At 38.0% G+C, this 26,837-nt stretch overlaps 1 protein-coding gene across 1 annotated transcript; it reads left to right on the plus strand.

Moving 5' to 3' along the window:
* Nucleotides 1-7,193: 7,193 nt before the first annotated feature.
* On the plus strand, nucleotides 7,194-26,765 carry HINT3 (histidine triad nucleotide binding protein 3). Its single transcript, XM_030316283.1, is given in 6 exon segments — nucleotides 7,194-7,469; nucleotides 16,181-16,271; nucleotides 16,274-16,297; nucleotides 20,208-20,277; nucleotides 22,237-22,363; nucleotides 24,504-26,765. Coding segments are annotated over 6 exon segments (546 nt in total). The 5' UTR covers nucleotides 7,194-7,268; the 3' UTR covers nucleotides 24,537-26,765.
* Nucleotides 26,766-26,837: the final 72 nt, after the last annotated feature.

A 26,837-nucleotide genomic window follows, 5' to 3' on the forward strand; every position in this document is an offset into this window, starting at 1 on the left:
CCCAGAGCCTGACGCGGGGCTCAAACTCACGGACCGCGAGATCGTGACCTGGCTGAAGTCGGACGCTTAACCGACTGCGCCACCCAGGCACCCCGAAAAATCAAATATTCTTGAGACACTGGTGAAATAGCAAAAAGTTATCTCCATTTACAAAATAGAAGCCAGGGAAGGTCTTTGTATTTATGTTTAGGAAATTTCTATTTAGGATGTGGAGAAGGGTGTCTACTGTGGAGACACAGTGTGAGATTAAGATAAATCCACCCACACACTTTCCCTATCTCACTGAAAAGGGAAGAGACACACTATACTGTATCCGACGTATAGTTGTACCAGTTCTATAGTCCATCTCTGCCAAAAATACGAAAATTTGCCTGAAAATGTCCTGTACTTTCTGATATCGGGGTTGAGCAACTCAAAAATTTATGGAATGAGATGTTTATTTATTAAACAGAATGATTAAAGGGAATGAAGTTCATCTGGAATCCTGAATTTTAAAAAAATCTGTAAGGATATTTTCCTTGTGGTAAATGTAATATATTTTCATTGTTGAAGATGTAAAAAATACACATAAACAAAATCAAGGAAAAACATCAAACCATAACTTATCCATCCAGAGATCACAGTGCAAATATATTGGTATATATCCTTTTCGCATTTTCTTACAAATCCATATGTCTATATAACAGGGACTCATACTAGACGTAACATCGTGTAACCTACTGAGCATATGCATGTGTCAAAGTACTGTGGTGCAGAGCACAGGTTCCCATCAAGCTGCTTGAGTTGGGGTCTCACCTCTGTCATTGATTAATGGGATGACACTGGGCAAGTTTCTTAATCATTCTGCCTATGGGATTGGAGGTTTTGAGCAGAGGAGTCACAGAATCTAGAAGTGGAAGGATCAGAATGCCATCAGCCGAGGTCAGAGGTCTGTGAATAAGAGGTTTATAGTAGGGTTATCAGCAGCAGTTCAATCTATTGGACACCCAAATGGAAATACCAAGTATGCAGTTGGATTGTGATTTGAAGAAAAGGATGAATAAAGTTAGAAATGTGGGAGTCATGGCATATAAATGTTTCAAGCTTTGAGACTGGATAAGATCAAGGAAGTGAATGCAGATAGAGAAGAAGAGCAAGGAGTAAAATCTGGGGCACTCCAAGACCAGGGGTTTAGAGAAGATGTACAAGGAAAGAAACTTTTAAATGTAATAAAGGTGGAGTTAATTGATCGGGAAAGGGTGGTGGGTTGATGTAGCTTCCTCAGATGGTGAGGAATGGAGACACCTGAGTAGATGCACTTAAATGATGTGTATTTGAGTTGGCAACAGCCACTCTGCTCCTGTACTCAGAACTCCAGCATCTCTGCTTCTCTGATCTTTACCAGTGTAGCTGTGTCTTTGGCATTCTTTCAGTACCTTCTTTTTTCTTCCTGTGAATAATTTGTTTGGTCTGTTCACATTTGCTCCCTTTACTTCATTTACTACCATTCTCTCTTAAACCCACTAGAATGAGGCTTCTTCCCCAACCCCAGCAGTAAAACTGCTTTTCTCAGCTTTACAACAACTTCCACTCAACTGCCAGTCCTCTTTGTATCCTATCAGCAGGCTTTGACAGAGCTCATCACCCCCTCTTATCCGAGATCATCTTTGCTTTACCTCCAGCACACCACTTACTTCAGGGCCACTCTTTCTCAGTAATGGTTGATTATTTCTCACTTTTCTGATTTCTAAATTGCCAGAGTGCCCCTGGCTCAGTCCTCTGAACTTTTCTCTACTTATACTTACTCCTTTGGTGATCTCTTCTAACTTCAGGAATGTAAATATTACATGCTAAAGATTCTAAAATTCATATATGCAGCCTGGATTTCTCTCCTGACCTTCAGATTCATACATCCAACTACCTAGTGACATTGCCACTTAAATGTCAAATAGGCATCTGCAGTGTACTGTATTATTATTTGAAATATTTTTTGCCTTCTGCTTTTTACAGTCCTAGGATTATACTTAATCTTGATGTCAGAGTTGGCCAGGTGACTTACTTTGATCAATGACATATGAGTAGAAGTGACTTGTGCCAGCCTGAGAAGAAGCCTTAAGGGCCATGATGTGGCTCCACTGTGCTCTTTCTTCCCTCTGTTCTAAAATCAGAACCATCTCTGCTCCTTCAGCCTGGGTCATGGGATGAAGTCAACACAGCCAGAGTCAACATGCAGCAGACACACAGGTGAGCAAGAAATAAACTTTTTTGTTTTAAGGCACTAAGATTTTTGGAGTTGTTTACTGCAACAGACTTACTCTAAAGAGCCTGATATAGCAACTCAAATTCATATACCCAGAACTGAATTCCAAGGCTTCCTTGCTCCCAAACCTGCTCTTGCAGAGTTCTCCATTTCAGTAAATATCAGCTTCGACCTTCCAGTTCTTGGACTAAGAACCTGGGAGTTGTCCTTGATTACACTTGGTATCTATACTCCACATGCAGATCCTGAGGATACTTCGATGAACTAAAAACAGACAAAAATGATAAAAATTCCTGAGAATTTTTGAGATTACATTCAAAGAGGATGAAACAGACAATAATAATATATAATAATATTAAATATTTAAATATTTAAATATAAATATCTAGAAGGTAATGGGCAGGATGGAAATGACAGAAAAAGGGAAAGGGAGAATTAGGGGGTGAGAATGAGGGGTAGGTTGCCAAGGTGGTCAGAATTGACTTCATTAGGGAAGAAACATTTGAGCAAAGACTTGAAAAAGGTGAGAGGAGAAATCTGCACTGCCAGTAGTAGAAAGGAGTGTGTTCTGGGCAGAGGGACAACCATTGTGCCTAGATGTGGGTGCATGCCTGGCTGGCATAAGTAACAACAAGGAGTCCAGTGTGGCTGGAGTAGAGTAAGCAATGGAAATGGTGGTGGTAGCTGATGTCAGAATGTGAGGAGGTGGGCAGGTGGCTTATTATGTTGAGACTTATGGATCCTCATAAGTAAGTACTTTGGCTTTTACTCTCAGTGGGATATAGAACCATTGAAGGATGTGGAACAGAGGAGTGACACGATCTGATTCACATTTTAAAAGAGTCACTCTGGCTGTTGTGTTAAGACTACACAGTAAAGGGGGCAGGAAGAAGGTTCGAAGTAGGGAGACCATATAGGTTATTGAATAATTTACATAAGAGGTGATGGTAGCTCAGCCAAGGTTGACAGTAGTGATGACATCAGATTCTGGATGTACTTTAAATTTCCTGATGGATTGGATATGGAGTTAAAGGGAAGCATCAGATATGATCTCAAAATTTTTGTCCTCAGTAGATGGCAGAATGGAGTTTTCCCTCAAGTAAGATGGTAGCAGATTTGGGAAGGAAAGAGCTTTCCCCATAGCCTAGTTTCAGACATGTTTATAATATATGTTATACATGTGCATAAGGTAGTTGAATAGGCAGTTGGCTACCCAAGTCTGGAGTTGAGGGAAGAGGTCTGTACTAGAGATTTAAATTTGGGAGTCACTGGCATACATGTGTTCACAACCACAGACGCGAGATTACCAAGGGGGTGAGCGTAGCCAAAAAGAAGAACCTTAGTAAATATGTACAGCTTTTTGTATGTCAGGGGGAGACAAAGGAGGGGAGGGGAAAATGGGGGAGAGGAAACGATGTTACAAAAGTCTAATTCAGTTTCTATGTTAAATAGGAGCACTGAACCTTCTATATTTAAATGCAAGTAAACCATATGATCCCTTACCATCACTACCTATTTATTGGTAATGACTTTTAAGAGTCATTTATTGAGAGTTTTGTGCCAGGCTTCCAGGCTTTAGTTCTCAAAATAATGTTTGCATTAAACATTATTATCCTCATTTTATAAATGAAGAAAGCCTTGACACAGAAAGATAAATAACTTAGCCTACATCTTCACAGATGGTAAGTTGGAGAATTTTCTGACTCCAGAGCATGATTGAAGCCAGGCTGCTACTAGCCCATATGGTGCCCTTGTGAAATCAGAAAACACTCCATTTCCACAAGTAAAATGTAGTTATTGTCACAAAACCCAAATGGCTGATTCCCAGGGGGGCTAACCAGAGCACCAACTGGTAGCAGCTCTGTGTGCACACAACTGCCTATGCTTTTGCGTGATCCCACACCAAGACTGCAGACAAGTTTTAAATAGTTTGTGTTGCTTCTCCCACTTCCATGGCAGACACCTCTATCAAGCTCAAAGTTGGAGAATGGGAAGGGAGTCTTCAAAATTGCCAGGTAGGGGAGGGACCAATCACAGGTGTCACTAAGACAGGATAGGTGCACCTTGTGCAGGTATGTGCCAGTGTGCAGGTGAATGGTCTCCTGAGTGTGTGTGTGGTCATATGTGGGTTTAAAAAACATTTTTTTTAATGTTTTTATTTATTTTTGAAGGAGAGAGAGACAGAGTATGAGTGGGGGAAGGAGCAGACGGAGAGGGAGACACAGAATTTGAAGCAGGCTCCAGTCTAAGCTGTCAGCACAGAGGCCTATGCGGGGCTCGAACCCACAAACTGTGAGATCATGACCCGAGCCGAAGCCAGATGCTCAACCGACTGAGCCACCCAGGCGCCCCCCAATGTGGGTGTTTGTAGGAGCCAGCTCTCCACTGCTCTGGAACTCTTAGGCCTGCCTGTGATTTTAGAGGATATTTATCTATGATGCAAATTAACACATTTGCATTTATGGTACACTTGTACAGTGTGCAATCTGAACACTTCCATGCAGCAACCTTATTCCTAGACACTTTTATTCATTAGACAATTGTTAAGTGTCTACCTACAAGCAAAGGGCTATAGGAGGCACTACAGTAGATTCAGACACTTGTTCTTTTTATCAAGGAACATAATTTCTAGTAAGAAAAAAGATATCTACATAAATAGTATACAATACAAAGTGTTTAGTTCTACAAGAGAAGTATTGAAAAACTGCTATGTGAATTCACAAGAGGAAGTACTTATTTTCAGTTTGGTTAATTTAAAGAAAAATGTCATGAAGGAGGTAGTGTAGCAGGATTCTCACACAGGGAGTCATGACACTAAGGCTTTTCTTTCCAGGAAGCAACTTTATTCCTGCCAGCACCACTCAGTTGGGTTTGTACACAAAGAACTGAGCCCCCAATGCCATGTGGCATAGTTTTTTTATCTATTTTTTACTTCTTGGTTTCCCGTATATGGTAACACACAAACATGCAGCCTGATTAAGTGGTCTCATGTTACAAGGTTGTGAGGCATGCTGTCACGTAGGCATATATATAGCCAGGTTGCCTTGAGGTTTTTTTTTTTTTGTTTTTTTTTTTCTTTCCTTAGGGAGGGGACCACAGTAGCTACCACAGTAGCATTTGAGGAATGGATTGGAAAGTGGATGTGCAGAGATGGAAACTAAGATATTTCAGAGGGAAAAGTGTGGATAAAAACAAAGTGATGTGAAAGTGTATATCAAAGTGTATATTACAGTGCATGAAAATAGTGGATACTTAAGTAAGGCAAAGTAGTGCATCGATTCTGAACTTTGCCTTGGACTCCCGAGAGAGGCTAGGAAGCTATTATAGTGGTCCCCCAAACCATTGGAAAACTGCAAAAGGAATGAAAAATATCTTGAACACATATGTACAACTACTTAAAAATATATATATATATATATTTTAAGTTTACTTATTTTTGAGAGAGAGAGTGAGCAGGAGAAAAGCAGAGAGAGAGAGAGGGGGAGAGAGAATCCCAAGCAGGCTCTGTAGAGCCCCATGGGGGTCTTGAACCCACCAACCGTGATTTTCTGACGTGAGCTGAAATCAAGATTCAGAGGCTTAACTGACTGAGCCACCCAGGTACCCCTAAATGTCTTCAAATAATACAACAGAAATCATTCAAAAACGACTGCATTCACAATAGGGCTTTGGTATTACGTATTTTCTAAGCCAACAAATAACAAGGTTACTATAACAAGCTAGTCTAAGAAATTTTTCAGTGTGAATAAAGGAGTTCTGTGTTCAAAAGGTTGGTGGGGGCACCTGGGTGGCTCAGTCGGTTCAGCATCCAGCTTCAGATCAGGTCATGGTCTCTCCGTGAATTCAAGCCCCACATCAGGCTCTGTGCTGACAGCTCAGAGTCAGGAGACTGCTTCGGATTCTGTATCTCCCTCTCTCTCTCCGCCCCTTCCCAGCTCACTCTCTTTCTCTCTCAAAAATAAATAAACATTAAAAAATTAAAAATAAATTCTGGTGGATTCCTGAGTTAGACCAACTTTTATCTTAGTGGTCTAAACCAACCTTGTTTATTTTAACAATTAGAGAAATATATGGCACATCTTAGACGTTCAGTAAATGCCAAGTATTACAAAATGAAAAGCTTAGGTCAAATCAGAGTCCACCCTGAGTATCAAATTAACAAATTGGGGCTTTTTGGGGGGGGGGGCGCGATAATTACTGAGTAACAGGAGAATGGAGGAGGGAAACTAATTAGAGGGTTACTGTAGCATGAAAGCATGAAGCAGGAGCAATGAATTTCTGGACTATTACAGACTATAAACTACAAGACTCCACATTTACCTGTGTATTGAGGAATGTGAAATAAAAGCCGCTATTTTGATCTAGCTGGTGCTGTAAACAACAAAAAAGTAGACAGAGATATGAAGTTCAGTTTTGGATATTCTGAGCTTTAGCAAACCATCGTGGCTGAAAATGCACACACGAAAGAAAAGATCAAACATAATCTATGTTGAAAAGCAAGCTCTAGAAATTGTGCTCATTCGTTTAAAACGTACGCAATTTTTAACGCTTTTTTCTTTCTCTCTTTTTTTTTTTTTCTTTTTCTTTTTTTCTTCAAAATAAAGCGAACTTCCACCTTCGGAAAAGAAAGTCCAACGTACCCACCAAGTTCCTTTTGGCCAGACATGAGGGCGCGCAGGTGACGTCATCGCGACGGTACGCGCTCCTGCGTCTCGAAGGACGTGTTGCGTCTTTACCAATGAGACGCAGGGGGCGGGGCGACTCCCGTAGCCACCATCGGCTCTTCCCGCTAGCACCCATGTGCGTACTCGCACGCCCCCTCGTGTTTCCTGGCTTTGAGGACCATCCCTGCGTCGCCCTTTGTCTATCGTCACCCTGGGTCAGCGCGTGCGCCCAACTCCCTGCCTTTCTCTGCGCCAGGCGAAGGGCGACGCCTCCAGGTAAAACTGAGGAGGTGCAGGAGGCGGACTCTGCGCAGGGCCAGTGGTGCCCGAGCCGTCATAGCTCTTGGCCACCCGGAGCGGGTGCGATGGCGGAGGATCAGAGGTGCGACAGCGTGGGGTCCGAGCCTTGCTCTGAGGCAGCGGCGACTGCGGAACCTAAGGTGTCTTCATCGAAGACCGCCGAAGTTGTCTCAAGACCGTCGAAGCCCGAGGACTACAGTAGCAAGTGCGTGTTCTGCCGGATCGCGGGGCGGCAGGAACCGGGCACCGAGCTCCTGGACTGTGAGGTGGGCTGCGAAGCGGACGGGGCGTGGGTGCGGGAGCCCCGGGTCCGAGGCCTCGCGTGGCGGACCGTGGTGCGGTCGTGTCAGGCTCCCGGGAAGGAGGGAGGCTTCGCAGGTGTGGACCGGGATTGGGGAGGCTGGGTGTCGTGGTTGTTAATGACGGACTTCTTTCGGAGTGGGGACTGTCTCCAGCAGTATCCTTGCTGTGCCGAAGGGAGGACATTGTAGTGATAAAGCCGAACACTTCGGCTTCTGTCTGCTGATACCAGGTATTTGGCAGAAAATAGCATTTGTGATCTGTTTTTAATTGAGGGATTCCTCCGCCGTGTCCCCTACCGCCTGCCTTTCTGGACACTGCTTTTAAATTCTGCGCAGTCTGCTACTGCTACTGAGGAGCAAACTGGTGGGAAAGAGACAATGGTAATTGGGGAAAGCTTCTTTGTGAGACTGGAATTAGGCTGGGGGTGGCGGGGAGCGGGGCAGAGGTCGAACTATTTCTTAGCCGGCGCAGATTTCCACTGCAGGGTACAGTTCCTACAGGTGTCGACATTTGGAATGTATGCAGATTTTCAGAGCACTAAGATTTTGCTCAGATGCTTGCACACAGATACCTGCTACACGTTTTCTTCTACCGGTTCTACTTGCCTTTAAAGAAGCAGCCTTTGGAGAGGATCAGCTCCAGAGATTCTGGTATCTTTTTAGTAATCATTAATGCATTCGTTAAAAGTGAACTGGAATCTGTTCTAAGCACCTAGTGTCGGAGATTCACTGGCGAATAGGATAAAGGATAGTCAGTGTTCAGCTCTTGTAATCTAAAGGGTGGCATGAATACGGAGGAGACAACTGATGACAGTGCTCTGTGCTTGGTGAGGTGGTTCTGCCGCTTGCAGTATTTTGCTGAGCTGTGGGTTTGGTTCGGTTTGATCCCGCCAGCCACAGCCCCAATCTAGTTTTAGACAAGGTGGTCAGTTGTGTCATCCCAGGGTTGGGTCTGGCTCTGTGGGTGTTACGGAAGGGCAGTGGAACAAACGTAAGAAATTATGGCTGGACAGAGGGCTGAAGTGATGGACCTTGACATCTGTGCTGAATGGGGGAAGGAGTGAAGACAGGCAGCAGCTGACTGGGGGGAAGACCCAGTAGTCAGTTGTCTGCCAAGTAGGCCTCTTGAGCTGATCCATAGAGTCAGCAGGGACCACCAAACTCTCCTCCTTCATTCACTCCTTATTTTACTAAATTTAAAACTAGGCTAGCAAGAGGTAAAGTGAGGTTCTTAACTTCACAGAATTCAGTATTTCGTAGATTTCCAGAGACTGCTTTTAAATTTTGCACACTCCAGCACCGATGTTGAGGAAAACTAGGAGATAATAGATACTAGTAGTGTAAAAAGTTTGTCTACAAATAGTTGGGGGGGGGGGGAGTGGGATGGCCCAAACTTGTATCACAGGTTTTGTTGTTGTTGTTTTTCTTGGCCAAAGGTCAGGGTTTTTTCTTTGTGAAGAACATTTTCAGAGAAAATTATGTGAAAAGCCTGGGGAATTTTTATAGAGGAAATTAGACAAATAAACACTTTTTACTTTTATACCCTATCTAGGGGGCACACGATGAATATAGACATTAGTCCATGCAATACAGAACATAAGCAAGATGCACATGCTTGTACAATAGTGCCTCAAAAAGGTGCAGATCTTTTTACAATTGAATCTAGAATGATTTGATATATCAGAGTTCATTAAATGTTAAAGATTTATGTTTTTAAAAAGAGAACCTAATCTTTAGCCTATGTATTTTGTATTATACACATTATATTCCTATATTAATTCATATGTTTATTTTTAGAAATAAATATTTAGAAACTATTGGGTTTATATAAAGTAGAGTAGATTTATAATTAAGTACAGAGGAGAACATTGATTTGGAATCATTGGAGGTACTAGCATAATGTGTGGGTCAGTCTGGGAAACCTTTCTGGCAAAAGCTAGAGAAGGTTCCTCACTCCATAAGCATCCATATAGTGTTTTCTTGTTGTATACTGAAGAGACTAAACAAATACTAGACCACACATTCTCAGTGGGGGAGATATCACTTCTGAGAGGATAAAAGTTGGTTTTGGGGTGCGGTATCTTACTCTTTTTGTATGAGGCAAAGATAGACATAGTGAACACAAACAGAAAAAGCGTAATCTGCGGTATTAAACTATCATGACAGTGGAATCAGGAAAAAAAGTCTTAAGAATGTCTTTTGAGGGGTGACAGTGAAGAAATGGTTGAGAAACACAAGGCTAGATGTTTATTTTCACCTTGGCTTGAGACCACACTGAGGAAATACTAGTTTAACTTTGATGTCCTCCCCCTTCTTAAATCAAACCTCAGATGGCAGGGTACTGAAATGTTCCTTCAAATGTTATTTCTTCTTAATTTGCTTTAGATATTAGGGGTCAGTTGCGGAAATAAAAACTAGTTATTTAAAGCAGAAATGGATTTAATATAGGGAATTAGTTGCTAAAAAAGTCGTTGCAAGGGCTGAAGGAACAGGATCTAGAAAAGCCTTCAAGAATGACATCCAGAACAGCATTTGCAGAACTGGAGCCCTGAGGAGCCATTTCCTGTGCCACAGTCAGGAAGGTGACTGCCATTGGAGCTGAGACGTCAGGAAGAGGTCTCTTGAGGTGTGACCCAGAGGTGAGGAAGCAGTGTGACTGCCACTGTTGAGCGGTGTCTCCAGTGAGAGCACTGTTGGCAGTTTGGGCTGGATTCTGCTTCGTTGTGCACGGCTGTTCCGCCTCTTGCAGGATGTTTTGCATTTCTGACCTCTGGACAACGAAGGCCAGTAGCACCTACGTATTTCTACTCTTCTTTGAGCAACAACACAGCGGCAGAGCTCTACTGCACCTGCTAGCTCCACACCGGTAGGCCATGGCGACAAAACAAGGGGTATCTCCTGTGTGTCTCTTGACTCCCAGGAAACTGTTGACTAGACATTGGAATGGGAGGGGAAAGGAAGAAAAAGGAAACTGGGTAGTCCTACAGCTGATCAGTTCGCCGGCTGGAACTAGCCGAAGCAACAGAAAGATGGCTTTGCTTCAGGTTAGCTCGTCAAAGCACCTAGGTCTGAAGTACATCTAATTGGCAAGAGCTGAGTTCCATCTGGGGATTTTGGCTTTTGAAAATTTCTGAAGTACTAAAGACACAGAAGTATTTGCAGTGGAGGTTGAGTACCTACCTACCCTGTTCACCGCAGTTTATTTGTTGTATGTAAGTGGCTGCTTAGCCTACATTGCTTAGATTCAGTGGTATAATGAGGTCAAGAGAGACTAGCTGTTTGTCTAATCTGTGCATTCTCAAAAGTGTTAAAAATTGATGTTTTTGCCTGGGGCAGGGGCAAAAAGCTTATTATTTATATATATGAAATACGGGCATAGCATATAGGATATAAACGGATGTCCGAATGGCTGTGGTTCTAAAATATCAGAGGAGGGGAGCAATTAGAAAAAAAAAATCTATAAAGTTTCCTTAGGGGGATGATAATGCAAAAAGGCTGAGAAACACTGTTAAAATCAAACAGTGGCCAAAATTCCAACTTAAGGTGTTTTGCAAGGACAGACTGAAAGATCATGGAAAGTCCATCTCTTATTGGAAAAGTATGTAAAAATTATAATGACATCATTAAAAAAAATTTTTTTAATGTTTATTTATTTTTGATAGACAGCAAGCAGGGTAGGGGCAGAGAGAGAGTGGACAGAAGATCCAAAGTGGGCTCTGCACTGACAGCAGCAAGCCCGATGTGAGGATCAGTTTGAAGAACCGCGAGATCACGATCTGAGCTAAAGTCAGACACTCAACCACCTGAGCCACTCAAGTGCCCCCACACCATTTTCTTTTCTTTTCTTTTCTTTTCTTTTCTTTTCTTTTCTTTTCTTTTCTTTTCTTTTCTTTTCTTTTCTCTTCTCTTCCTTTCTTTTCTTTTCTCTTCTTTTCTTTTCTTTTTTTTTTCTTCTTTCTTTCTTCCGAGGATTAGAGGAGGGAACATTGATAGCTTTATCTTTGTATTTAAGCTTCTGTCATTTATTCACATTTATTTATTAAACAGTTTTTCAGGCTTACTATGTGTTATTCACTTGAAGTTCAAGGATAAACATGGCATGTCCTATACTTGACAAGCTCGCTGTGATCTGCGTTGAAAGCATAAAGGAAGGGGCGCGTGGATGGTTCAGTCGGTTGAGCATCTGACTTCGGCTCAGGTTATGATCTTGCAGTCCGTGAGTTCGAGCCCCGCATCGGGCTCTGTGTTGACAGCTCAGAGCCTGGAGCCTGCTTCTGATTCTGTGTCTCCCTCTCTCTGCCCCTCTCCCACTCATGTTCTGTCTTCTCTCCCTGTCAAAAATAAAAAAAACTTTAAAAAAAAAAGAAAGCATAAAGGAAAACTTCTCACTTAGTGGTTGTCAGTAATGGAGAATCAAAATTCTGTTTTAGAGTTACTTGAAATATCTTTTCTTTGTGTAGTTGTGTTATCAACATGGCAAACAGTTAGGATTATTTGTTTCTGTTTGTTTTCAGTTTTTAGGGATTACCTTTTTTTTTCTGTTTAAGTCCAAAAAGTATGTTAAATATTCATGTTTTAAAGTCAAAATTGTAAAGAAAAGTACATTCGGAAAAATGTAGCATCCATTCTCTTGTCATTTTTACCCTGTTGCTCTTCCTTCACAAGAAACTAAAAAACATATTTTTGGTTTATCCTTCTTCCATTGTGAGAATATGTATGTGTATGTTTAATTTTGTATTCTTCTTTCTTACATGAGAGATGGCCTAACAATTCTCCTGCTTCTTGCTTTATTTATTTATTTTTTTAACTTAGAAGTATATTTCAGGGACTCCTGGTGGCTTAGTCGGTTGAGCTTCTGATTCATGATTTCTACTCAGGTCACAATGCCAGGGTCATGGGATTGAGCCCTGCGTTGGGCTGCATACTGAGTGCGGAGCCTGCTTAAGATTCTCTCTCTCCTTTTGTCCCTACCCTGCGCATGCATGCTGTCTCTCTCTCTCTCTCTCTCAAAAAAAAATATTTTTCAGCAATCATTTCACAAGTATATAAAGATCATCATTCCATTTTATAGCTATATATTACTTTATTGTATGTATTTACTATAATTTATTCAACCAGTCTCCTAGTTGAATTATGGACCCTTGGGTTATTTCTTCTTTTTTTCTTTTTCTTTCTTTCTTTCTTCTTTCTTTCTTTCTTTCTTTCTTTCCTGTTTCTTTCTTTCTTTCTTTCTTTCTTTCTTTCTTTCTTTCTTTCTTTCTTTCTTTCTTTCTTTCTTTCTTTCTTTCTTTCTTTCTTTCTTTCTTTCTTTCTTTCTTTTTCTATCACAAATCATGCTGTAAAGGATAGCTTTGTACATGCATCATTTCATACTTTTTTGTCATTGTATCTTTGTAATGGGAGAAAGTTTTTCTTAAAATGAAGAGTCTAAAAGGAGCACCTGGGTGGCTCAGCTGGTTAAGCGCCTGACTCTTGATTTTATTAGCTCAGGTCATGATCTCATGGTTTGTGAGTTTGGGCCCCTCATCGGGCTCTGCAAGTGACAGGGCAGAGCCTGCTTGGGATTCTCTCTCTCTCCCTCTCTCTCTGTCCCTCCCCTGCTTGTGCTGTCTCTCAAAAAAAAAAAAAAGTCTAAATAATGGCTGGTTCAGTAGTAGCAGTGGGAGAGAGGGTAACATCAGAGGGCCAATTTCAATATTTTAGAAAGCTTGATGGAAATCTAATTCAATCATTGATTGCATAGGCTAAGTTTACTACAGGATCTTAAAAGTAACCATTTCCCCCTCCTCCCCATCCTCATCTTATAGACAAATTACACTTAAAAAATTTTTTTTAATGTTTATTTAGTTTTGAGACAGGAGAGACAGAGCATGAGCAGGGGAGGGGCAGAGAGAGAGGGAGACACAGAATCCAAAGCAGGCTCCAGGCTCTGAGCTATTAGTACAGAGCCTGATGCAGGGCTCGAAACTCACAAGCTGTGAGATCATGACCTGAGCTGAAGTTGGACACTTAACCAACTGAGTCACCCTTGTGCCCCGACAAGTTACTCTTTAAAAAAAATAAAAAGATTTTATTTAAATTCCAGTTAGTTAGCATACAGTATAATAGTAATTTCAGGTATGCAATATAGTGATTCAGCACTTCCATACATCACCCGGTGCTCATCACAGCAAGTGCCCTCCTTAATCTCCATCACCTATTTAACCCATCCTCTCACCCACCTCCTCTCTGGTAACCATCAGTTTGATCTCTATAGTTAATGTGTTCCTTGGTTTGCCTCTCTCTTCCTTTTACCCCTTTACTCATTTGTTTTGTTTCTTAAATTGCACATATGAGTGAAAGGATATGGTATTTGTCTTTCTCTGACTTATTTTGCTAGCATAATACTTTCTAGCTCTATCCACATCATTGCAAATGGCAAGATTTGGCTGAGTAATATTCCATTATATATATAATATATATATCACACACACACACACGCCCTACGTCTTCTTTATCCATTTATCAGTCAGTGGACAGTTGGGCTGTTTCTGTAATTTGGCTATTATAGATAATGCTGCTATAGACATTGGGGTACTCTTGCACTGTTGGTGGGAATGTAAACTGGCGCAGCCACTCTGAAAAGCAGTATGGAGTTTCCTCAAAAAGTTAAAAAGAGAAGGAACTACCCTGTGATCCAGCAATTGTACTACTAGGTATTTATCCAAAGAATACAAAAATGCTAATTCAAAGGGATACATAGACAAGTTACTCTTAAAAGCTGGATAATATTCAAGATTTTCATGTTGTTGTGCCTATTCGTTTTTGCAAATCTGAGTTGAAGGTACGTTAAGTGAGGACAGCAACAAAGTCAATAATTAAACATTATTAGTATTATTATTTAAATGTTTATTTTTGAAAGAGAGAGAGATTGCGAGCAGGGGTGTGTCAGAGAGAGAGGGAGACAGAGAACCCCAAGCAGGTTCCATGCTATCAGCGCAGAGCCCAACACAGGGCTCGAACTCATGAACTGTGAGGTCATGACCTGAGCCAAAATCAAGAGTCAGACGCTTAACCAGCTCAGCCACCCAGGCACCCCAAACACTGTTTTAATAACATGATGTTGTGGGCATTTTATAGAAATTTTGAGATAGGAAAGGGACACATAATACCCTGTTTTTGCTGCCTTCCATTTCAATCATGGCTCTCCTGAGGACTAAAGTAGACAAAAAAGTCTCATTTTCTGAAGTGTGGTCTTATCAAAAGTTGACTTGTCAGTCCCCTGAACCTTAGGTGATGAGCAGTATGGCTCCTGATAAGGAAGTTCATGGTATAATATGTACAATGGACTTTCACAATGTTCTCATTGAAACCAAGATTACTGGTAAGGATATGAGGCCCTCATTAAATTGAATTTTTGATCTTGAAACAGAGAACTAATGAGCAACAGTGTATTCTGGGAATTTTTCTGAGGGAAACTTGTTGATATACTGATTGATAGTGATTTTAATTTTGACTTAAAAAAATTACTGAAATGTAGTTGACACACAATGACAATTTCAGCTGTACAAATAATAATTCAGTAATTTCTATCATTACCAGTGCTCACCATGGTAAGTGTAGTCACCATATAACATTATTATATTATTGAGTATATTCCCTATGCTGTACTTTTCATCTCCATAACTTATTTTATAACTGGAACTTTGTACCTCTTAATTTCCTTCACCTATTTTGCCCCCCCCCCCCTTTCTTCTAGCAACCACCAATTTGTTCTTAGCATAAGAACGCCCTCTGGGTGCATCCATGTTGTCACAAATGTCCTTTTTTTAATGTCTGAATGTATTGTGTGTATACATCATCTTCTTATTCATTCATCTATGACGGATTCCTGGGTTGCCTGCATATCTTAGCTATTGTAAATAATGCTCTACTAAACACAGAGGTGCATATATGTTTTTGAATTAGTGTTTTCATTTTCTTTTGGTAAATACACAGCAGTGGAACTGGTGGGCCATATGATATTTCTGTTTTTAATGTTTTGAGGAAACTCCATGCTGTTTTCCACAGTAATTGCGCTAATTTACCTTCTGATATAATGGATCGGACACTTAGTACCATATAACTGGAGTTTGTTTTAGCATTTCAAAGGCTTTTTAATGTTGCAAATAAAATAAAATGTATTTATATACAGTTTATGGAAAAATGTTTAAAAGGTAATCTCTGTAGATGCTAGATGATTTTCTTGTTATAATTGAGGAATATCTATTTTGTAAAAAAATTGTATGTGAAAAAGAATTTATCAATCTCGCTATGTTTCTGTAGTCAAACTTAGAAGTACATATTAAGAGTGAAAGACCCTTAGGTAGGTAGAGATGGAGAAATATCTATGAAAATTAAAACTCTATCATTGTGGTAATGAAGTTTTAATTAACTTCATTGATAATTTTTTTCCTGAAATTAGCTTTATATAAATCTTCTCATTTTCTGGAATAAATGAGCATGTCATGAAGGGCAGTAAGGCTTGTCGTTGTGGACTAAATGCATAGTCACAAAATGCCCAGGTGGGCTAGTTGTAACGTAAGTACTATTTCCCTATCAGACTGAGGATTTATGGTATTCAAGACATGCCAGAACAGCATTAGGAAGTTCTTAAAAAAAAAATCCACTAACCAATGATATGTTTTCTCCTTCAGAATGAAGACCTAGTTTGCTTCAAAGATATCAAACCAGCAGCACCTCATCATTATCTTGTGGTGCCAAGAAGCATATTGGAAAACTGCAGAGAGCTAAGAAAGATCACGTAGAACTGGGTAAGAGGACAGTAGTGTTCTTCTTGGTTATATCGTTTTCAGTTGGCATCAGTGATGGCCGTGACATTTAAATACCTGGCAGGTATTATGAAAAGGAGCATTTATGACTCTTCGAAATTTCCTCTGTGAAATTTTCAAATTATATACAAAATAAAGAATAATGTAGTCTCCATATATCATCACCCAAGCTCAACATTTATTAACTCGTGGCCAATCTTTTTCATCTGTTAACCTTCTCCCACTGGATTTGAAATTCCAGACATCATGTTATTTAATCTTTAAGATCTCTAAAAGATAATGCCTCTTTATGTTTTTTTAAGTGATGGCTTTTCTCGACTCTGGAAATGGAAGATGCTATTTAAAAAATAACAAGCAAATAAGTTGTGATATGGCCTAGAAGCTCATATTGCCTGGGAGTGAGACCATATTGGTACCTCCCTTGTAAGCTTCTGGTGTAGATGAACTGACACCAAAATTTAGTTATGAGGTTTAGCAATGAATTTTTCACTTCTGACAAGAAGATTTTGAATCTTGTCCTTATAGGATTATCCTGTATTTTCCTACTCATGATTTCTGTGAGTTACCAGTTATCATTTACTAAGACATTTCTAAGTTCACTTCATATATGTTTTGATAGCCTTTGCAACAGGGTCTGGGATTAGTTTGGTCAGTAATTAAGTAGCCGATTAAAATAGATAAATGGGCCAGATTATTTTGGTGTTTTTTTTTTGTTTTTTAATTTTTTTAAATGTTTATTTATTTTTGAGGAGAGAGAGAGAGAGAAAGGAGAGACGAGGAGAGAGAGGAGAGAGGAGAGAGAGAGAGAGAGAGAAAGCAGGGGAGAGGCAGAGAGAGAAAGAGAGATACAGAATATGAAGCAGGCTCCAGGCTCTGAGATGTCAGCACAGAGCCTGATGTGAGGCTTGAACTCATGAACTACAGGATCATGACTTGAGCTGAAGTCAGATGCTCAACTGACTGCGTCACCAGGCGCCCCTGGGCCAGATTTTTTTGAAGGTGAATAAGAAATATCTTTGAGGGAAAACTTTGATGTGTACTTCATTAGTGTTTAGACTACTGAATTACCCGTTTTTAAATTGTTTCTTCTCCATATTGCCAAATGCCTTAGTCATCTTAAGTTCTATGAGTACATTTCATACTCATTCCAGCAGGTAAAGGCCAATATATATGCAATATTTAGTATCAAGCAACAGCTACCAGGCCTTAAGTATTTCCTTTTTATACTGTTTTTAAGGAGCGAAAAATATGTTCATGCTTGGTTTTCTTTTTCTAATATTTCTTCTATTTTATTGAAGTTGTTATAATTGTTGCAAATAAAATGTTACCAATTTTGAAGCAGCATGGTAGGTGTTTGAGGTTTCACTACACTGTTCTTTCTGATTTTGTTTATATTTTAATAGTTCATAATAAAGTTTAAAAGTCTTTCAGGGTGCTAGGTTGCTCAGTCTGTTAAGCATCCCACTCTGGATTTCAGCTGAGGTCATGATGTTGTGGTTTGTGAGATCGAGCTCCATGCTGGCAGTGTGGAGCCTACTTGGGATTAGGTCCCTCCCCCTCTCTCTGGCTCTCCCCAGCTTGCTCTCTCTCTCGCTCAAAGTAAATAAACTTAAAAAAAAAAAGATCTTGCAATTAATATTTTTATACAGTTTATAAAGTTGGGAAAATAATAAGCATATGGAAGAGTTCAATAACACTGTCACGAGCACTGTGATTATAACTGATATTTATAGAACTCCACTTAACTATAGAATACACAATTTGTTGAGACCACATGTTCACCAAGGTAGGCCATATTCGGGCAGTAAACTAAGTCTAAATACATTTCAAATGATTGAAATCTTATAGCATCTGTTCTCAGATGACAATGGAATTAAAGTAGAAAAATAATAAAATCTAGAATAGCACTAAGTATTTTTAAATTAACATACTTTTAAATAATTTCTAAATAAATAGGTCAAGAAAACAATATTGAATTGATTGGTAACAAAAATCCAACATATCAAGATTTGTGGGAATTTGCCAAAACAATGCCTCCAGGGAAATTTATAGCTGTCTGTGTTTATGTTAGAAAATGAGGTTTAAAACCAATAACCTAAGTTTCTGCCTTAGGATGCTAGAAAGGTGAATCAGTCAAAACCAAGTATAAAGAAAGGACAGAGGACGTAACAGTGAAATGGAAGGAGACAATAGGTTTTACTCCATGTATTTGAGTTTGATTTTAAGTGACTACGTAATTATGATTGTCATGCCTTCTCAATGAATGAGCCTTTTTTAATCATTGTAAATGTCCCTCTTGATCTCTGGGAGTACTTTCTTGAGTCTATTTTGTATGATATTAATTTAGCTACTTTAACTTCTTATTGTTTCACATTGCGTATCTTTATACTTTCAACCAATTGCATATTACTATTTAAAGACTTGAAGATAGCAATAGACTGGGTCTTGCTTATTTATAATGATATTTTAATTTAATATGAAATCTGACCTTTTAATTGTTTAGTTCATAAATGTTTAATGTCACTATTGATACAGTTCAGTTTAGGTCCACTGTCTTGCCATTTGTTTTCTGTTTGTCCCATTTTTTAAAAAATGTATTATTTTGAAAGAGAGAGAGCATGAGCTGGGAGGGGCAGAGAGAGAGAGAGAATTCCAAGCAGGCTTCACACTCAGCATGGAGCCTGCCATGGGGCTGGATCCCATGACTATGAGATCATGACCTGAGTCAAAATCAAGAGTTGAACCCTTAAACCAACAGAGCCACCCAGGAGCTTTATGCCCCATTTTTTTGTATTGCTCTGTTTCTTTCCTTCATTCTTGTGGTTGATCAGATATCTATATATTTTTTTTTACAATTCCACTGTAATTTATCTCGTGCCTTTTCATGTATTCCTCTTCATGTTAAAAAAATGTTGCTCTAGAGAGATTAAAATATACATGTGTAATTATCACAGTCTACTTAGACTTCACGTTGTAGCAATTCATGAAAAATGTAACTGCAACACTTTGTGTTATTGTTGTCATATATATTACATCTACACACCTTATAATATGGTACTGTTAAAAGCATGCTTTAAAGCAATTAAAAGAAAAAAAAAACCTTCTTTACCCCCCTGTCTAGGATCTTGGGAATATTTAAAGAAAACAAGATACAATCTTGCTTGAAGTAATGAGCTTTTTTGGAGATATGCTACTGTCATCCTCCTGGACTCAAGCCTGACTTAGAGACGAAAAATTAGCAATAATGTTTAACCCTCTTTATGATAACCATCTTCTGTAGATTCTCATTTCTTCCTCTTCTAAATACTTGACTACACCATTCAGAAATAAAAGGGGTCTAAAGCTTGGCATTGTGCTTTGGACATTGCAGGTTACAAATTTTTTCTCATGGGAAGCATATTTCCATCCAAAGGCCATAAAGGACCAAGATAATAAAGACAGTAAGGCAGAGAGAGTTTGGAAGCCAAAACAATTATACAAACATTTAGCTAGTCACAGGTGGCCTGACACAAAGTGCTATCATATCTCTAATTTTGACTGAAAGGACAAATTCAAAGTTTTCCCGTCTGTCTTTCTTAATTCAAGTATTTTTTTTATTACTTGGTCTCCTTATGATTTGAATTAGACTTCAGTAGGATCAGATGTCCTAAGTAGTCATTTGATAGTACCCGTTAACAGTTGTTCAAAGTCACCTATACATGACAACTTTGTGATAGGTTGAACCTTCATTTCAGTGCTGATGGGCAAACTTCTCATTAACTTAAAACTATTAAACAGGTGGTTTTAAATGTTTACCCATTGATACAACTTTTGACTGGGACCCTAAAAATTAATATTAATTACAACTAGTAATGTCTCCTGCTGTGTAATGTCATTCTTTTCCGTTTTATAGTTGAGAACATGGTAACTGTTGGAAAAAGCATTCTTGAAAGGAATAATTTCACTGACTTCAAAAATGCGAGGTATGTGTACTTGCAGATAGAAACCAATATACGCAATTGTTTTTTCTGAAATATTGTTTCTTCGTGGGAACTGAGAGCAGAGGCGGCAGAGAGCCTGGTTTAAATGCAGTTTTCCTGAGAGTGAAGCATTCATGTTCAGTGGTAGTGTAAATTTAATAAATAAGTCTTCTTCCTGTCATGTCTCAAGATTTTCTAATGATTGCCACTCATAGTTTAGACAGACAAGTATATTAAGCAGTGCATAGGTAAATAGTTGAGTCTACCTTTCTTTGTTCAAGATGTGTTTTTCTATAAAATTGTGTGTAAATTGAATTTCTTTAGAAAATATTTTATGTGATTTAAAAGTGTATTATTATACTTGTCATGTGAAACTACTTGAGTTTTTTCTCTGCTGAACTGAACTCTGGCATTCGCCAAAGTTTGAGCAAAAACGCATGTAATAAAAATATTCAACTTGGCAAATTATTTTAATTAATCTAAATAGTGGGTTTTTTTCCTTTTTAAAAGACTGTGGACTTTGCCTAGTGTGACCAAAGGAGTAGCAAGGCAGGTGTAGCAGAGATCACGTCTAACATCAGAACTGGAAGTGAAAGAGATCTGAATTCTGATGTTATCTGTGCTACTTGCTGAGTACTGTGCTTGTACTGGTTGTGCTACCTGAAGACATTTAACCTCTCCAAGATAAACACCTGCTCTGCCTACCTATGGGCTCAAATAAGATGGCGTGTGAGAAAATGCTCTGAAATCTGTTAAGCACCATTCAAGAGTGATAATGACAAGGAACAGATAGTATTTGAGACCCTTTGGCCAAAAGCAGCACATTGCCTTTCCAGTCACAGGAGTGTGTCCTAGAAGAATGAACGGCACCATGAGAGTCAAGAGCCCTGAGTCTCAAGCCTGTCTTTACCACTTCCTTACTGGGGACCTTGGGAAGTCTCCCACTTTCTGGATTTTGGCTTCCCCATCTTTGAATGAAAGGGTTGAATGAACCCTTGAGTCGCTTCTACCTTTTAGATTAGTTGATTCTATATTCTGTGAGCTCCTGTTTCATGGAGGGAAGACCCAGTCTCCTTTTCTCAGTAGTGGTGGAAGCTTTTCAATCTGTCTTGTGTATCTGACTCCACATTGTCAGCTATACTGTTGCTGCAGCATAGCCCGTCTCCCATGCCTTTCTCTACACTCCACCCACTGGAGTTTTTTGTTTGTTTGTTTGTTTGTTTTTTAATGGAGACTCACAAATATTTGAGCAGGCAAATATTCCTAGGCTGGATTATTCTTACAGGTATGCCTTGCTCCACTCAGAATTGCTAAGTGGACTTACAAAACTGTGAACTTATTTTTAAGACGTAGAATCCATTTCTTAGTAGAAATTGTTAGTAGTCCAAGGAATTCTCTTATGACTTTTATAAAGCAGATAAATTGTGAATAATTAGGTTATCTTCATTATTAAGAAACTTGAGTGATGATAAAATTTTTAAAATAATGGTATAATTAATCTCATTACTGAAATATTGGTTGGTAAGGAAATCACTATTAAAGGAGAAAGCACACCATCTACTGGCTATGTCCTGGAATAAAGGAACGCTTCTACTTGAGTGTCCTGTAATTTTTTTTTTTTTTTTTTTAAAGATTCATTGCAGAGCCATATCTTAGGAAATTAAAGGTTAAAATGTAAGGACCAAGGTGATAAAAACATAATGCCAAATTAGAATTCATCAAGGTTTTACTGAGGCATAGTATGCCTTTAAGCCCTTCCTTGATGAAGAGTTTGTTACTATGAACTTCATGAAAAGAGGAGGAATTGTGAATACTTTTAAGTATAGAAAGAAGGCAGTAAAAGATACTTGAGTGGTAACCTGTTTGGGACATCCTTAATGTTTATGTGTTTTATCGTAAAAAAAATAGTTTTAAACTATTGTAGAACTGATTTGCCAAGTATCTCTTACCTTTCTGTTTTAGAATGGGTTTCCATATGCCGCCTTTTTGTTCCATTTCCCACTTGCACCTTCATGTTCTGGCACCTGTCGATCAACTTGGCTTCTTATCAAAATTGGTTTATAAAGTGAATTCCTATTGGTTTATCACAGTAAGTGTTACTATTGTAGTAGCTGCATACAAAAGTATTTAAAATATTTGTCCTTTTTGTTGTAGATCTTCTTTTCTTGGCAACACTAGGCACTTACAGCTCTCATAGACCTGATCATCTCTTTTAACATACTGCTTGAATGTATGCAAAATAATATTTTTAATTTGAGGGATTTTCCAGGTTATCGTATCTGTAGGAAGAGAAGCTATGGCTAAGTCTCTCCATTGCAGGCAGTGGGTATGATATAAAAGAACCATGGCATTAATAGTTTAGAATCCAGGGTCCAATCTGGATTGAAATTGTGGCTCCATTAGTTATTTGAGGTACTATGTGCAAGTCACGTAAACTTTTTAAGGCCCAAGTTCTTTATCTGTTACCTACCGATAAGGAATACTGCCTACCTGTAGAGTTGATGAGTGGATTGATAAAATAATTTGTATGTAAAGCACTTAAAACTACCTTGCAAATAGTGCTAGTAAATATTACCTGCTGCCTTTGTTATCATCAATATTATTATAGAAATGAATTTTTGTAATTTTCTAGTTTAGAAAAGGACTGCAGTTAGTAGCATCACCTATCAGATCTGAGGTGGAAGCTTTGAGCCCTAAAAAAATGCAGAATTCTGTTTGCTAGTGCAAAAGTAGAATAGAATTCAGCTGATTATAGGCCTGTTGCTAGACAGTCAAGCCTAGTTGATAAGTGAACTGTCTTCGCGGCCACTTGACTAAGTAATATACAGTTGCTATTGTGTCCATGATGTTAAGGTGACCTGTAGTTGCCATATACAAATTATCACTGAATTACAAATTAAATAATCACTGTTAGTTAATGCATATTATTATTATAGCCATGGTACACAAGAAATTAAAAAGCATGATTCCTAGAAACTTCATATTTCAAACTTATCCCTCTAATTAACTTGTCCAGATGATTAATTTAAAAATAATTTAAGATACGTGTGTGTGTGTGTGTGTGTGTGTGTGTGTGTGTGTGTGTATGTGTGTGTGTATGTGTTCAAAATTTAAAAAGTGGATGTTTGACAGGGCAGTTGGTGTGGTCTCTTTAAAAAAATCAGTGTGATTAAAAAAGGAATGTTTTTCCTTATTTGTATTTATGATTTCTACACTATCCATGCTTTATAATAAAAACTCATTAAAATATATTCTTGTAGGGTTTTTAACTATACTTCCTTACATGACTTTTAGTTAGAAAAAAATGAATGAACATTGTAAGTTATAGGATCTGTAATGGTTCATCCTGTGAATCGAACTCTTCTTAAATCTGTCAGTATGTATTATGAGACTTTTGAAGAAAATTAAGAGAAAGATATTAAGGTTTTATTCAAAATCTCTTATATGATGTTTCAGATATATAAGATGTTTGAGAAAAGTATTTGAAATAATAATCAGAAGACTTTGGTTACTTTTTTTTTTAGAGTGGTTTTAGGCTCACAGCAGATGAATGGAAAGTACAGTGAGTTCCGATATAACCTCTGCCCCCCATACTATAGACATCCTATATACCACAGTGGATACATTTGTTATAACCCATGAAATACAGTGATACATCATTATCACCCACAGTTCGTGATTACATTAGGGTTCATTCTTGGTAGTGTATATTTTATGGGTTTGGACAAAGTGTAATGACATGTATCCCCCATTATAGTATAATGCAGAATAGTTTCACTGCCTTAAAAAATCCTCTGTGTAGCCACTGATCTTTTTAATGTCTCCACAGTTTTAAGCCTTTTGTAGAATGTCTTATGGCTGGAAAAATATAGTATGTAGCCTTTTTCAAATTGGCTTCTTTTACTTAGTATTATGCATTTAAGATTCTTGCACATCTAGTTTACTTTTTAAGATGTCAGTATTATATTTATTTTCCCTTTCTTATTGAAGCTTTTTAACAACTATGCAATGTGGATAAAAATCTGCCTACTTATATACAATATGAATCCTTTTACTATAGTTTATAAAACCATTATATTGAGAAAATTTTTAAGATATTTTTAGGAACAGAATATGTCATATTCCACCTCTTCTGCTATGACTTATATAATAGAGATGCCAGTAGAATTATTTCATGTAGGGCTATAATAATTAGAATTTAAAAATATGTTATGTTTTCAAAATTACAGGCTGATTGTTTGATTGAAAAACTAAGAACATGAAATGTCAACAGTGGAAGATTTTCCTAATCTTGGCTCAAACATAAACTAATATTTTGGTCCCTTTGAAGTCTAATTACCATTGTAAGGTTTGTTGGGTTTTATGAGAGGCTATTACTGGGTAGCCTTAAATCTTTTTTGAATGTTTCTTGAGATCTGTGATACAGTTACATGGATACTTTGTCACTAACTTCTTTGTTTTAATGGTTACATGTCTAAGGTATAAGATACTGTAGATAATATCCCATTAAAACAAGTTCTGTTAATCAGGGAGGGTTCTATTTTCTTTTTTAAAAGTTCAAATGTTTTCATTTTTCCAGTAGCCAATTATAATCATGATTTATTTATGAAGAATAAACTGATACAGAAAGTACTTTGTCGACTTTGTTGGAGCCTTTATTATTATAAAGGGGGGAAAAGTAACCATTTCTTGACAGTTCTGTAATTTTACACACGAAATTTAAAAACAAATAGTACCATACTACATAGTGAGCTCTGTTCTTGTTGCTGGAAAGAATTGTATATGTATCCCATTTTACTCAGATTTCGGGTACTGGTTTTCACTTCTGAAAGCCTAATGTTTTTGTAATAAATTGAAAGCTATATAATATACATAAAATAATTTCTAATGGTGAATTTACAAGAACAATCAACTTGGTTATCCAAGAGAAGTCGCTGTAATGGAATTTTACCTATAAGAGCATAAATGGGGAAGAAATACAAAGTGGTTATAATAATGTTATTAAAACTGGACAGAAACTGTTGTTTTATGGTTTGTTTATTGTACCAAAGGAAAAGTAGCATTCAAAAGTGGTTATGCTTAGCTTTTATCGTGAAGAAATCCTGATTAGAAAGTAGTGATAGATAAGCTTAGGTGAGAAAATTTATTTTAATAGCACAGAGTTAGCATTATTGATCTATCATTTCATGAGACCTATATCTTTAGAAATTGTGCTGATCTACACTAACAATAGCGAATGTGAATGAAGAGTAGGTACTGAAAGCTTATCCTACATTGTGCCAGCATATAATAATACCATGTGCATGAATATAAATGAACACAAGGATTAAAGTTTTGATGTTAGAAACAGGCTGTGATGATTAGTTTTCTTTCTTATTTTTGGCATGATATTAAACGTAGTTTTATGTAATGAAATAATTATTATAATTTTTAGTTACAACATCTGGCCTATTTAGTTACAGCATCTGAAATAAATATTCATTTATTCATTTAACAAACATTTGTTGAGCATTTAGCATTTACCAGACACTGCCAGGATCAGGAAATAGAGAAGTGAGAGAGGACAGTCTTTCTTCAAATGCTAATCTGAAGACAAAACCAGTGATCATAGTGTAGTGTGTTAAGTGCTATAAAGTTCTCAGAAGAGGCTGTGGAAAGGAATACAATTTTGAGAGCAGGTTGTCAGTAGAACTGAATATTTAAGACTCAGTGTTAGGCAGGTAGACAGCGAGAGTTCAGTTAAGCCAAGAGTCCCACATGTACTTTTCTTGAGTTCTGCTTCTGTTATTATTTATTTTATAATTGAAATGAATGTTCACATTCCATTTTATTCACTGAAAGTGGAAGTAGGGGTTATAGGCTCTCAAAATTAGATTTCCAGGGTTTCCAGGACAGCTTTGTTAAGTAGCTCTCTGAGCACCTACACGGATAAGCAGTTGCAAGTTTGCAGAAATCAGATATGACCACTTTCAGAAAAGGAATTTTCTGCATGTACAACATGTTGTACTATGTGAGTTTGCAATGGTATAATTGACACAGTATGATGATAATAACATGTAAGGTATTTAAGGAATTCTCAAATGCCTTATGGACTCTTCAAAAATATGATTAGCCAACTGATTTAATTTATGTATGTTTATACCCTCTCATAGTTGTTTTCCTTCTTTGTTGGAAAACCATTGATCCTCATATTCTTAGCAGCATTTGTCTTTTACTTGTAAAGATTAATAAGGTTACTACAGTTAAAATTCACTGAGCCTTTTCAGTAAAATATTTGATAACTTAGTAGCTATCCATAACATTAGCTCAGCACAAAACTAATTCATAACTTGTTTTTAAAATGTTTAAAGTACTATCTAGAGCATTATTTATGCATGTTATGATTTTACTTATTTGTAATTGCAGAATTGTAAAATTATTAGTGACCTGTTTCAAACTGTTCTTACTTATATAAAAGAAGGCTAAATAAATATGGGAAAATACTATGTCAAGTTTTGCCTCTGGAGTTTTTAATGTATGTGGGTTTTTTTAGTGATTTTATTTTTTTTACAGCAGTTGTAGGT

This window comes from Lynx canadensis, chromosome B2 (assembly GCF_007474595.2).
Source record: "Lynx canadensis isolate LIC74 chromosome B2, mLynCan4.pri.v2, whole genome shotgun sequence".
NCBI lineage: Eukaryota > Metazoa > Chordata > Mammalia > Carnivora > Felidae > Lynx > Lynx canadensis.